Source organism: Calidris pugnax, unplaced genomic scaffold, assembly GCF_001431845.1.
Source record: "Calidris pugnax isolate Ruff unplaced genomic scaffold, ASM143184v1 scaffold1, whole genome shotgun sequence".
NCBI classification, from domain to species: Eukaryota; Metazoa; Chordata; class Aves; order Charadriiformes; family Scolopacidae; genus Calidris; species Calidris pugnax.
In genome coordinates, this window is record NW_015090800.1 from 11,877,146 (window position 1) to 11,891,863 (window position 14,718).

Below are 14,718 nucleotides of genomic sequence, written 5' to 3' on the forward strand. Positions count from 1 at the left end.
AGTGGAGAAGGAAGGCAATGCCTTACCCTCCCCATTGCCAATGAGCCCCATGCCTGGAAAATGCAACTGTGTGGCTGGTCAGTGTGCTGCTGCCACAGCAAGAAAGGTAGAGACTAATTTTTTTTATTTTTTTTTTTTTTTCCATGGGCTTGACTGAGGTGCAGGAAATGAAGGAAGATGTTAGGTTGTTCGTCTTCAGATTAGGGAAAAAACATCAATTTAAATGATTAAAAAAATGCGGTTCTAGATTGATTGATTGTCACTATCTACTTTTTGTTTTCACATGTTATCACCTATTACTAAGGCAGGAGTAACATTAAAGGTCCTACCCCACCATGGCTGGCACTGCATGAATTAAGATAAAAACAAGTTTCTCTCACAAAGAGCTTAAAACCTAAGTATAATAAATGTATAAAAAATACATAGCAAACAGAAAGGAACAGGGATATATTAATGAATATCATCAGAAGGCGAAGTCACAGCATATTAGCTGATTTCATGCTTTTCAAAGTTAAGATGGCTTGGGGATCATTAAATCACGCAGTTGCAACAGGGACCTCAGGGAGCTGCTTAAAAGAGAGGCCACTGTGGCTAATTTAAATCAGGTATCTGCCTGGCCCTGGGCTCAGGCTGCAACACTGGACACTGTAAAGAGAAACTAATGAAGTTAAAGAAATGAGCACAATAGGAAAGGCTGTTCACCTGCTAATGTTTCCTTTAGGTAACGAAGTAGAGGGTGTGTGGAATCAGAGAGCAGATTCTGTATGATCTATTGAAATAGGGATGTGGAAATTTCTGCTACACTCCAGAGAAATGGTATCCCTTAAAGTAAATAATGGTAGCTACAAACACGAGCAAAATAGGGAGGTATATCCGTCTGTGGGGTTTTTAACTTCATACTTGAGCAGGAATGTGATGTTTACCACTTTTCATAACCAAGTATTTTTCATGCTGGTCAGGAAGGATGAGAAAGGGAAGTCTGTTCTTATTTCTATATATAAATATTTGGAAGGTGACAGTGATGATGGATAGAAAGAAAGATGATCTTAACAGACAAAATTCCCAGCTATTTAAGGGAGCCAATTCCCTTCTTGACTTAAAACCCAGAATGGGTATTGAAGGATTGTACAAAACAAACCAGCTTCCAGGCAGCATACCAGCTGCAAAAAGGTACAACGCAAGCTCATATTGCTCCTTCAGGTTTTGTAGTATCAAAAATGGCAAGTTGTGGAGCCAACACAATTTGTGAAAAATTTGGAGAAGAGCATCTTCAGCAAGATCACATTCAGACCTTTAGCTGTCCTTTTTCTACACCACATCCTCTCCATCCTTAAGGCAGATACAAACATATGAAAGATGAATCAGTCCATGCATACTACAGAGCCCACATCCCCCATCTAAAATTAGAGCTTTCAGCAGCAGGCCCCACTGCAGCACTGGTGGGCACTGATATCCCTTGGACATCTCAAAAAATCCAAGCCATGTTAAATAGTCTTATTCCAAATGGGAACACTGTGTCACGTGGGTTTCTTATTTCATGGTTCATAACCTTTCTATTATTAAATGGCATAGAGCACTCTGTAAGAGCAGATTATTTGAAGTTATCAGTAACCAGCAGTATTTATCACCATGAGGTTTTTTGGGGTTTGGTCTTTTTTTTTTTTTTTAACATTCAAGTGCATGAAATAGAATCCATGAGACACACCAACTTTTGTGGGAGGCAGCTTACATGTTTCATAATAGAAAACAATTCTGACCCACACATTGCTTCTGCCCTTTAAATGCTGGCAATCTATTCCGCAAAAAAATAGACACTCATTTACCATTTACAGCTCTAAATACTTCTGTTCAAGTCATTGCTCAGTATAATAGTTTTTCCTCTCCAGGCTGGTCACAAAGCACGTCACATACTCCACCTTGCTAAAAAGTCACCAGCTGCTATTTATAGACCGTCCTGAGGATGAATTATTTTACACTCTTTACTTTCGTGCAGGAGGCAGAGATAAACTCGGTGCTGTCCACCACCTCAAACCTAACTGTCCTCGTGCCTTCTCTTCAAGCAATTGAGAACATGGATGAAGATGAGAAAGCCTTTTGGATGTCAAAGAGTAATATCCCAACTCTACTGAAGTACGTTAAAGGTTTTGGGTTTGGGTGGAGGGGAGGGGGATGCTAATTAATTGCTCTCCATTGCAAACAAGACTTTGGTTTGAAACCTCCAAAGCAAGAGAGCTCCTACATTTTTAAGGGAGGGACACAGGATTCACCTTCTAGTTACAGTGGCAACTCCACTGGAAATAAAGATGCTATTTGTATTATGTCAGAAATGTTTAAAGGCCAAGCTAAGACCAGAACATAGCTGAACAAGGCACTGTACAAACAATTCCTGCTTTAAACCATAGTTTTAAACACATTAAGTATATTTATCTGGGGGAAAAAAAAAAAAAAAAAAAAAAAAAGAAAATACAAAACCTTCAAATCCAGTTAATTTCCTTTAGGTATCATGTATTGACAGGAGCTTACAGCTTTGCTGATTTCCAGAATTTATCATCCTCTGACATGCTGCCAACATCTCTTCAGAGCAACTTCCTACGCTTGTCTAAAGAAAATGGGGTGAGATGACCTGCAAACCACTGTGGTATCACGCACCACACCCTGACCATCACTGCCACTAATTTTCTTGTATTACAAAACCACACGGACATTATGTACCAGTATTTTTTTTTTAAAAAAGGCCATATAATAAAATTAAAGGAATAGATCAATTATATTGGGCCCTCTAGGAGAAACATTAGATTTATTTTCTCCACTATTTCATCCACAGTATTATTTATCCTTAATGTCCCAGTAGCCACTGCAAACATTGGATTGTCCTGTAGCCGAGCGGAAGTGCAGTCTCTGCCTGGAGCAGCCTGTGTGAACTCATTTAACACAAAGAGCATTAGGGAAATGCGATAACTTATTTTAGGGAACTGGGAAGGTAGGAGTGATACCATGAATACATCCACATGTGCAATTTGATAATCCCAAACCACCCAAGTGTATTTTTATTGGCAAATAACTACAACTGACAGTGCTTTCCCCTCAGCCTTTTCAGTTAGTACATGGTGTTCTGAGGAGGATTTTCTGGAAGTACATATGGCATATTTAAGCACTTCATCCCCATAAAAGGGAGGGAAAAGTTCCCCCCACCTCCATACCCCGAAGAGGCGGGGGGGAATCATGAATGGGGTGCTTCAAAGGTGCATGGACTCAGGAGGGTATGAATGGGCACAGGAGTTCATCCTGGACACCTACCCTGATTAACTACCCCAGTGCAATAAACCCCATGGCTTCGCCAGTCCGTGCATGAGTAGAGCCACGGTGGAGCTCCAGACAAGCATTTGGGAAACTGTGGAAATCCACAGCATGAACCAATGGGAAAACACCACCACTGCTGCGTGAAAGCAAACCCTCTCTCTTCTCCTCTCCCTCTTTCAGAACCTCACCCTCGAGGGGGCTCACATCGTGGCTGGCGACATCGCATCCACAAATGGGATCATACACATTATTGATAAGGTATACAGCCACATAGGGAGGATTTGTTCTTCTTCACCACGAGCAGTGGAAAATATTAGTGGAAAAAATTTATATTTGCACAGAACAACATTTTGTCCTGCAGCTGAGACCACAGCATGTGCATGTTTGCTGATGTGGGATATCTGCTCCTTTTCAGGTTCTGACCCCCCTCCGCAGCACCGTCATGCCGAGGCTGCTGGCCCGCCTGGAGCAAATGCCCGACTACTCCATTTTCAGGGGCTACATCACTGTAAGCTTTCACCTCCTTTTAAGAGTAGAACCCATTCTCTGCTCCGTTTGCATTTGGACTGGTATCAGACTATCAGTGGTCATTCTGATTTGTTTTTATGTTTCACAACAGCAATACAGCCTGGCAAATGAGATAGAAGCTGCAAACACATACACAGTCTTTGCCCCAAGTAATGATGCCATAGAAAATTACCTAAGGGATAAAAAGTCTGCTACTCTGGTATGTATTACTCACAAGATTTGTCTTAACAACTCAGCATCTCATCTCAGTTTTGGGTGGATGGATTGAAAAGACACAGAAATAGGAAGAGGGATTTGTTTTCCAGAAATCCAGTAAGTTTGGGTTTGTTTTTAAATACCAGAGGGGGTGAGGAGGGATGGATCCACCTGTATTTTCCTGACAAAAGAGCTTAGCTATTTGGTCTGGGCTTTGTCCTTCTCTGGGTTAAAACCATGCCGATAATATCCAAGACATTTCCATCAGTGGACTTTTTTTTTTTTTTAAAAGGTCAGTACAGGATTGAGCAGGAATAACACTGAAATGAATTTCCCAGGTGAACAAGTCCAGTACCCTGTCATCACTGGAAACCCCATCATTAATAATGCCACAAAATGTTCTGACTCTTTCTTAAAACTATCCAGATGCATGCCCTGTCACTCCCGCAGGAACGCTATTACCCAGCCAATTTCTGCAGACCATTTCTAATCCCAGTTTACAAGGACAGTTGACCGGTCCCAGGGCTCAGAAGAATTTCCAGAATTGTCCTGGCTAGAAGAATTTCCTTGGGCAAACCCCATTGCTGTTGCCCACCTCCAAGACCCCCATGCCAGGCTCATGCCTGGCTTGGCCACCAGTTCCTCCCACTAGCACAGAGATGTCCATCCCACCTACCCTGCCGGCCTCAGTCCTCGTGCCCAGAGCTAGTTTATGCTATTTTGACAGCACACCTCTGCCCAGTTTATATCTTTTTATTCTTACGCCAGGAATATGCTTTAGCTGAAACAACTTTCTCTCTCTTGCATTTGTGCCCTGACACATTTACAAGGTCAAACAGCCTTCTCAATCCTGTTGGTCTCCTCCCAAGATAAACTATCAATTTCCTCCATTATCCCAGTGCCTTTCTTCACATTCACTCTGGTCTGAAACAACTTTACCAAAGGCGCATATCGAGAGCCACACCTTGCACAGGAAGCTTCACCCAGGACTTGCTCAATGACATTAATACGTCCCTGCCTCTTCCATAAATATTTACCCTGCCACACTCTATCCCTACTTCCATAGTCTCCATTTACAGCCAGGAAGCTGAGGAGAACAGAGTTCAAATGACTTGTCCCAAAAAAATTTACCATCAACCAGGCGACCCACGGCAAAAGTCCCACTTGCTGCCTCACCGGAAGAATTCAAGCATGATCACGCTACGTCTGCTCAAATGACTTTTGAATGCTATTTTAGTTGCTTCATGACACAACATCATCATTTCTGCATCACTGCAAGAAGCATTTATAAAAACCTTTGAGAGACACATAGGACATCAATCCCATTAGATTCAGGTTACACACAGACACAGAAATCATTTCCATTTCCACTACATACCAGTGTTTCTTCTGTCTTTCTTCCATCCTTCCAACCTTGTCTTGTATGGCAACCTGACAAAGAAAACCAGAAAACCATCATAAGGTTAAGCCTGCCTAAACCTTATCCTCTTCATGAAACACCGTGGGAGAACTCTGCCACAGAGGGAAGAGCTCGGCATAGGGACAAGACCTCATTTCTTGGCCTCACTGGAAGCAAGGTTTTGTTCTCACTCTGCTGGTGATTAAAGACAGAAATGGAGATATATGAGTTCTCTTTTCCTCCAAAGCATCCAACTTAGGAGGATTAGATAGGATTGGACGTTGTTGGAGGACTATGCCTTAGCAGATTAGCTCCATCTTAATTCCCACCTTCTTGCCTGCAAATATTTCTTTGTCAAATCCATGGGAAACAAAGCAGAATTTTTCCCATTCTATGAGATATAAAGACTATTTCTTTACCCTGTGGGCAAAGCCAGGCAACATCACAAATATTGCAACCTGGGATTGTTTCATGCACACTTTTGAGGAAGCTGAAGAGAAAGGAGCAGAACAAGGGGACAGCAGGCGATGGGATTGTGCTTGTGGGAAAGACATCCAGCTGCAGCAGCACTATGTCTGTTGGCTATGGAGCTCCTAAACCCTCCAAATGCCCCAGCTTCTCTCACATCTACAAATTTCTCACAAACACATCCTCCTTCTGCTGTCTCAAGTCAGGGAGAACTCTGGGAGTCCTCTGCTTCTAAACAAGATGCAGAAGCCTTGGGAAGCCCTCACAAAATTTTGATGTACAGAGAGTAATTTCACCACATCAATGAAAAATGAATACACTCTAGCAGTAACACACAGAAAACTTTCCAATTAACAGGTGTGATTCTAACACTTTGAAGACAGCTTTGAAGATTAAAAAAACCAAACAAACCACCACCCTATCAATTGCTGTAAACACTCATCTGTAGGTTATTCGAGGAATCCCTAAGGAAGAAGGAATGGGACTGGGAAAGACTGTAAAGCATTCATGAATATGCAGCTTTTGATGTCAAATGAGCTCATGAAGTTCAGAGTCCTAAAAAATCATTTGACTAACTTTCCCCTGAATCTGTCAGCCAGTCCTGTGCACAGAAAGAGATGCTACCAGGCACAAGCAAACCTTGGGCCCACCAGTTCAATAGCCTTCCATTCCCAGTGGTCAATAAAAGTTCCATTATGGCAGGAATGTAGACTGTCCACAATAAGAAACATAAAATAACCTGCCAGCTAGAGAAGCTTCTCCTTAAATTCAGGTAGTCTATGTTTGGCTTATACCTTTTGGGAAAAGCTATCACACATAACGAAGCATGGAAAGTTGTTTAACTCCAAATTTAATTGCATGTTTGCAGGATGAAGGCCAAATCCGCTATCACATTGTGCTGGAGGATAAGCTCCTGAAGAATGACCTGCACAATGGCATGCACAGGGAGACCATGCTAGGATCCTCCTACTGGGTTGGATTCTTCCTCCACAACAGCCAGGTACTGCTGCCTGCACTTACTCAGAGAAACAGGTTTCCTGTTTTTTACGCATCCATCTTCAACTCTAAAATAACATGCAGTCAAAAAGCACACTAGCTTCTAGGACTTAATAGCACAAAAGATGCCACCCAAATGCAATGTCTCTCTCAGACCTGCTTAATTCAAAGTCACCCTTCAAGGCATCTTTGATTGAATTTGGTTTCAGTTATTCTGGGTCCATTTAACACTGCATTTTAGGAGCTGCTGTGGTGGATGTGCATCTCTAGCAGTTACACACCCGCATCGCAGTCATTAATCTGACTTCCAAGAGCTATTAAAAACCTGCCTTCAATTATAAAACATTAATTCTATTTTCTGTACATTTACTCCACTTTCAGCCCTAAGAGCTCGAAGCACTAGGCAACAAATATGAATTGCCTTTCAACACCACTCATGGGAAAATTGGGCACAGCAAGATTAAGCAACACACCCAATTCTGTGACACAACTGTGAAGGGAACTCCTCCTTCTCTGTCCCAGACCTCCCTCTAGCCATAGACAGACAGAAAGCTTCTCACCAAAGCATTTTCAGCCCTGCTGCTTCCTCTGCCTACAGCAGAGCCTTGCAAGAAACATCTGCTCATGGAGCTGTTGCTGGTGAGGGCACGATGGGAGTGTGGAGTAGCAGTGAGATGATGAAACTCTCCCTTTAAAGAGCAGCTGCTGGGAGGTCTTCCCTGAAGCTCCTCAATCCCCCCCAGACAACCCAGCTCTTAGCTAGCTTTCAGCTCCTTCTTCAAACCCTTTACCTTTAAGCCCCACGGTGGAAAAAATGTGCTGTACCAAATCCTGTTAGTATGAAACTTCAAGAGGCTGCAAGTCATCTCATGCCCTCCAGCCCAGTGAAGCTCCTAAATACAGCAACTGGGATGTATGTGAGCACCTGCTTGAAGTTAACTATGTTCATTGGTTTTCCTGAAGTGAGACTTGTGCGTTGCTCTTTGTTTCACCTGCTACTGCTCTAGTTACCATATAGCTACCAAACAGCTCTGCTGCTTTCTAACTGACTGTGGGTTTTTTGCAGCTATTCATAAATGATGCACCTATAACCTATACAAACATTGCAACAGACAAAGGAATTATTCATGGTTTGGGAAAAGTCCTGGAAATCCAGAAGAACAGATGTGATATCAATGATACCGTGATCACTGTAAGTGGTTCTGTTCATATAGAAGGGTTTAAGGGCCCATCAGAGAGATCTATAGCCAAACAAATCTAAAACATACGGGATACGCAACCGGGACCTAACAACACCCTATTTCCCAGTAAGGAATGCGTGCATTTTCCACAAAGGATATTCCTACCAGAGTTTTAGCACCTATTAAGACTGCTTTGATCCTGCAATCAGTGTACTGACAGCCTAGATAAAATGTAACTAGGCTAGCACAGGAATAAGCAATTCCTGAGATTTAATTTGAAGAAAATAATCGTAATGCACTACTCTAATACATCTTCTTAGCCAGGCCACTTGTTAATGAAGTGGGAAAAAACCCAGGAAAAACTATTTTTAGTAGGGAAAAATGTTTCTTTTCATTACCACTGCACATACATTAATTCCTCACCCCGTCCAAGTAAAGTAATTCTTCCTCTTTTTTTCCTTTTACATATGAAACACAAATGGGTTCACATTACTTTAACGAATAGCATGTGGTTTCCTTTGTCCTTTCTCCTGAGTCAAATAGGACAGCAAACGGGCAGCATACCTCCCTTTTTTATGAGGAGTGACGCAAACTAGACAAGGAAAACAGAGACTTGTGCTTCAGTTAAAGCTGATTTAACAGGCATGAACTTTTGCAGATTAATTCTTTTCCTTGGTACAGTCCCATATCTGAGTGTATTTCACTCAAGGCTTTCCCCCAGCTTTGCTCTCTCAGGCACTAAACAGGCTTCACATATAGTCCATTGTTTTCCCCACAGAAAATTATTTTCCCTCCCTGTTCAAATGCAGCACCATACTTAAACATTCATTTAAGCCTTACTAAAGCTAAGCACATATTTAGCCAAACAGGAATAATATTAAGCATCGTATATTAGGTACAACAGGTAACTAGGCATTTTGCAGAAACTAACCCAACACATGCAAACAATTCACACACACATATAGCATAGGACACATACTCTGCAGGAGTTTTCCATTTCCATTTGCCTCAGGCAAGCTACATCCAAGCTCAAGATTTGCCTCTTATTGTCCTTTAGTCAGAGAGGCCTTTGGGAAGCATTACTTAAGAAGGGCAAAGCAAAATATCCAACCGAACTTTCCTCCTTCTTTGGAGAAGGCTTCCCATGAGTGGTCCCTGTAGACCCACTGGTAGGGATGTTCTTCCTTGCTGAGAAGTCCAACTACCCTCACCATCTTTACCAGAGTGGTTATCCTAACTATGCAACACCTGACTCACCCCACAGGCTAGATTTAGAGATATAACTGGAAATTATGCGTTCTTCTATTAAACAACCTGTCTGCAGCGTTACATACTCTTTGTTAACTCCTTCCCATTTGTTGCTTAAGGAAAAGTGCAGAATTTGTTCGCCGCCATCAAGTTGTCCTCCAGGAACAAGAGAAATAGTAAGTAATTTATCATTAATACTAATTTAATTTTTTTATTCAGAACTGAGTATACATGTATTCAATCCTGTTTTTAATATAATCACCTCAGTTTCAATAAAAGTCATCATAGTTACTTCAGCCTGCTACGTACGTTACTTACAGTCAACAAACTCAATCCATTCTGGAGGCAAAGCAGCAGAATCAAGAGCAGCTTAAAGATAGTTTCATCTTGAAAGACCAGTTTCTAGTACGTATTGGAACAACTGAAGCCTTCTTTAACTGCAAAAGTTACCTCTACAACGCAAGGCTGAGGGAGCTGAGCATGGTCTGGAGCATGCCTGCTACAGGAGGCATTACAGAAGCAGCTTTTTGCCCTTCAAATCAGAGATTTACAGAAGGGCAAACTCAACCTGTCCCCAGCAATATGCCGGGAGTTATGGTCACAAGGAGACTTGGAGACTATGGAGACTTTGTATACCTAGGTCCAACACATAAGAACCAGAGATATTTAGTAGGTCCCTGTCAACCACAACAGGACCGGGAGTTTCTTGGCATCTAAAGTTCCCTCAGAAAGCCCCTCTGCTGGGGTTATATATGCATATATTCTTTATTTATTATTCTTATATTTTCATTAATTATGCCAGTAATGGGATTTCAAAACAGATCAAGTCCCATCCACCGCATTAAAGTAATCGGCTGGCAAAGCCAAACCGAAGTGCTCATGGGTAAAACTCAAAAACATTACCATTTCCCTGACAACGAGCAGTTGGATGCTTATCTCAATCTCCTAACAAGTGTACGAGACCAGCAAGTCTTTTTTGGCAAGCAAACTTTCCCAACTGTGTCCACCTGGAGAATAACGTTTCAACAGCTGTTTTTGCAGAACTTTGGCTCTCAGTTTTCCAAGAAGAGTTAGAAGGAATAGGAAATGCATCAGGAAAAAAAAAGTTTGTCAAACTTCTGAAAAAAATTCTGCTCAATTCTGAGCAAAGCCAATATTAGACATACCTTTAAAATGCCACAGGGCACTGAGTTAAATTGATCATATGTTCTCTAGCAAAAATCACTTAACTAATGCATTTCTATTTCTAAAATTATTTCCTTCATTTTCATTGTGAATGCGTGAGTCAGTGTTTTTAATATAATCACCTCAGTTTCAATAAAAGTCATCATAGTTACTTCAGCCTGCTACGTACGTTACTTACAGTCAACAAACTCAATCCATTCTGGAGGCAAAGCAGCAGAATCAAGAGCAGCTTAAAGATAGTTTCATCTTGAAAGACCAGTTTCTAGTACGTATTGGAACAACTGAAGCCTTCTTTAACTGCAAAAGTTACCTCTACAACGCAAGGCTGAGGGAGCTGAGCATGGTCTGGAGCATGCCTGCTACAGGAGGCATTACAGAAGCAGCTTTTTGCCCTTCAAATCAGAGATTTACAGAAGGGCAAACTCAACCTGTCCCCAGCAATATGCCGGGAGTTATGGTCACAAGGAGACTTGGAGACTATGGAGACTTTGTATACCTAGGTCCAACACATAAGAACCAGAGATATTTAGTAGGTCCCTGTCAACCACAACAGGACCGGGAGTTTCTTGGCATCTAAAGTTCCCTCAGAAAGCCCCTCTGCTGGGGTTATATATGCATATATTCTTTATTTATTATTCTTATATTTTCATTAATTATGCCAGTAATGGGATTTCAAAACAGATCAAGTCCCATCCACCGCATTAAAGTAATCGGCTGGCAAAGCCAAACCGAAGTGCTCATGGGTAAAACTCAAAAACATTACCATTTCCCTGACAACGAGCAGTTGGATGCTTATCTCAATCTCCTAACAAGTGTACGAGACCAGCAAGTCTTTTTTGGCAAGCAAACTTTCCCAACTGTGTCCACCTGGAGAATAACGTTTCAACAGCTGTTTTTGCAGAACTTTGGCTCTCAGTTTTCCAAGAAGAGTTAGAAGGAATAGGAAATGCATCAGGAAAAAAAAAGTTTGTCAAACTTCTGAAAAAAATTCTGCTCAATTCTGAGCAAAGCCAATATTAGACATACCTTTAAAATGCCACAGGGCACTGAGTTAAATTGATCATATGTTCTCTAGCAAAAATCACTTAACTAATGCATTTCTATTTCTAAAATTATTTCCTTCATTTTCATTGTGAATGCGTGAGTCAGTGCACAGCACGCTTAAAGTTAATGTCCCATTTTTTAACAACAATTGAAAGTAGCTGATCAATATGACTCACAAGCAGAGCTGTTTCTCCAATTTGTGTTCAGGCAGGGGAGAAAAAATACTGCATACTTTCATCATACACAAGAACGTACACCGTCCAGATCGGGTGCCAGCCAAAGTGTGCCAAAACAGTCATTGTGAGTATACTGGCTCCATCGCAGTAAAATCCAGGAACCCTCATCCCTGAGCCTCACCCTCCTTGTAATCCCAGTTAAACACACACAGCACCTCAAGGTGATCCCTGAAAACATATTTATAGGTCCTTTATTCTGGGTGCAGCAGAGATTGGAAGGTTAAAGGCTGCTAATGGCTGCAGCTGGAGGGCTGGGAGCTGATGTGGTGAAGAGGGAGCACAGATTTGGGAAGAGTAACCCCATGTTTGTCCCTAGCAATTCCATAAACCTTTTCCTGGGGTGGTGGAGGGCACCTGGGTCCCACCAAGGACTCAGGGTGGCAGTTTGAGCCCCGGCACAGTAAGGAGCACGGCCAGAGACCAGCAGAGCTGACCTTCAGCATGGCATTTTTGGGTTTCCAGACAAGGGAGTGCTGTGCAGGTTTCTTCGGGCAGCAGTGCCAGCCCTGCCCAGGGAAAGCAGGGAACGCCTGCTTCGGGAACGGCGTCTGCCTGGACGGCATCAATGGCACGGGCACCTGCGAGTGCGGAGAGGGGTTTGTCGGCACAGCCTGCGAAAGCTGCATCCAAGGCAAATACGGCCGCAACTGCGATCAAGGTACTGAGCACCCCCAAACCACACAGGCACCTGGGCGAGTCTGGTCAGATGTCAGAACCTTCCCCTTAGATCTTCTAACTATGTCCATTCTAGATCCTGGAAAGGTACATCCCTGTCAGAGTAATAGGCCAGTCTTAAAAACATTATTAACCCCTTTTCTTTCCCCATTATGTTATTTTCTCTCTAATTACCTTGTTTGGAAGTTATGCCTCGTACTCTGGCATGCTATAAACAGCATCCAGCAAGAAAATCCTCTTTAGCACTGATTTTCCACCATTTTCCACCATTAAAATGCCGTTTCAGTCCCTGTATTTGGGAATAGAGGAAAGATAATTGTACTTTGTATTTAGATTTATGCTGTAGGTAGAAGCCAATAGGCACAAGCCAAAGCATTTAATGAAATAGCCTAGAACAGAAGGTGCCATCAGCAGAAAATGTCTGGGACACCTTTGCTGCCCTTCCTTCCCCTCGCTGCACACACTGCTACCCTGCCCAGGGACGGGGGGTTCCTCCCATCTCTCTCCCCACAGCCTGCGCTTGTGTCCACGGGAAATGCAGCAGCGGCATCGACGGGGACGGCTCCTGTGAGTGTGACGTTGGCTGGAGAGGGGTGACATGTGAGACTGGTAAGTGTCCCTCCCCTCCTTTTTTTTTTTTTCCTGGGGCAAGTGGGAATTTCAGGAAAAGGCAGAGCTACAGCTTGATCAGATCCCAGTGCACTGCCTGATACTCAGCAGCTTTCCACATGCAGTGAAATAGAGGTGACACTTGTGCACTGTGGAAATTAATTACCACATTAACAGAGACCCAGCTGAGATACTGTTCATGAGACTTAAATGCCTTACTAAGCTAATTCTCTAACTGTATCACCCTGTGCCTGTCCCAAGAATATCCCATTTGTTAGTGCTATACATTTTGCAGTTACCTAGAACATTTTGATCCTCTGACCAAAAGCCTCTCAAATGCTTCAACAATTCAATTGAGCTATACCACACTGGATGATATCAAATTATGTTCCTGCTAATACAATAAACATTAATTAGCAAGTAAAACATTTTGTGTTGGTTTAATACAGCTCCTATATTCCATAAGGTTATATTTTAGTTAGACATAATTAAAATGTATTAAATAAATTTCAGAACTCTACATAAAATAAAAAATAAAAATTTAAAATTTAAAAATTTAAAAATAAAAATAAAATGTATACGCATTATTAATAGCATTCAATAACTGATTTAAATTTGCTTCAGGAAAAAATAGTAATGAAATTAACTTTATAGTTAAAGAGTTGATATAGAATTATAGAATCACCTAGGTTGGAAGGGACCTTTCAGATCATCTAGTCCAACCATCAACTTAACGCTGACAAAAAAACATCACTAAACAGTATCTCTAAGCACTACGTCTACTTATCTTTTAAATACTACCAGTGATGGTGTCTCAATCACTTTCATGGGCAGCCTATTCCAATGCTTAATTCCATGAAGAAATTCTTTCCTAATATCCATTATGAACCTCCCCTGGTGCAACCTGAGGCCATTTCCTCTTGTCCTATCCCCTGTGACTTGGGAGAAGAGACCAACCCCCACCTCACTACCACCACCTTTCAGGTAGTTGTAGAGACTGATAAGGTCTCCCCTAAGCCTCCCTTTCTCCAGGCTAAACAATCCCAGTTCCCTCAGATGCTCCTTATAAGATTTATTCTCCAGACCCCTCATCACCTTCGTTGCCCTTCTCTGGACCCGCTCCAAGCCTCCCTTTCTCCAGGCTAAACAATCCCAGTTCCCTCAGATGCTCCTTATAAGATTTATTCTCCAGACCCCTCATCACCTTCGTTGCCCTTCTCTGGACCCGCTCCAGCACTTCAATGTCTTTCTTGTTGTGAGATATATAGTTGCTGTATCTGATCAAGTTTCAGTTCCTGTGGAAAACCTATACTTATATAATTAAACTAATAATGTACAAAACTTAGAGTAAATATAAATGACAACAGGTGAAATGTTTCCTGGCAATGCCTCTTCTTCACAACTGAATTTAAGGTGGTACCCACTGATCAGTAAAGATGGAGTCTCTATACAGACCGAGAGAGTGGTTGTCTGGTGCAGAACTCAGACTCCAGCTCTGCATGGAGGGAGCAAAAGACTGGGACACTAGAAGAATATTCACCCAAAAGGTTCTGATCCCTCTTTCTTTTTTTTTTTTCTCTCCTCTTGCAGAAATCAAAGATGACGCATGTAATGCCTCGTGCCATACCAGTGCTAAGTATGCATGAAATCCACT

General features: G+C 42.1%; 1 protein-coding gene across 3 annotated transcripts in view; it reads left to right on the forward strand.

Annotated features, from left to right (window-relative positions):
- The window catches only part of STAB2 (stabilin 2), an 87,528-nt gene that overhangs the window by 41,597 nt on the left and 31,213 nt on the right, over positions 1-14,718 (forward strand). For all 3 annotated transcript variants that reach the window (XM_014937467.1, XM_014937468.1, XM_014937469.1), the window contains exons 29-40: positions 1,994-2,130; positions 2,499-2,613; positions 3,481-3,558; positions 3,716-3,808; positions 3,920-4,027; positions 6,759-6,890; positions 7,953-8,078; positions 9,435-9,491; positions 11,752-11,844; positions 12,243-12,438; positions 12,969-13,064; positions 14,655-14,700. In XM_014937467.1, coding sequence (XP_014792953.1) covers positions 1,994-2,130; positions 2,499-2,613; positions 3,481-3,558; positions 3,716-3,808; positions 3,920-4,027; positions 6,759-6,890; positions 7,953-8,078; positions 9,435-9,491; positions 11,752-11,844; positions 12,243-12,438; positions 12,969-13,064; positions 14,655-14,700 — 1,277 coding nt within the window. The remainder of the gene's footprint in view (positions 1-1,993; positions 2,131-2,498; positions 2,614-3,480; positions 3,559-3,715; positions 3,809-3,919; positions 4,028-6,758; positions 6,891-7,952; positions 8,079-9,434; positions 9,492-11,751; positions 11,845-12,242; positions 12,439-12,968; positions 13,065-14,654; positions 14,701-14,718) is intronic.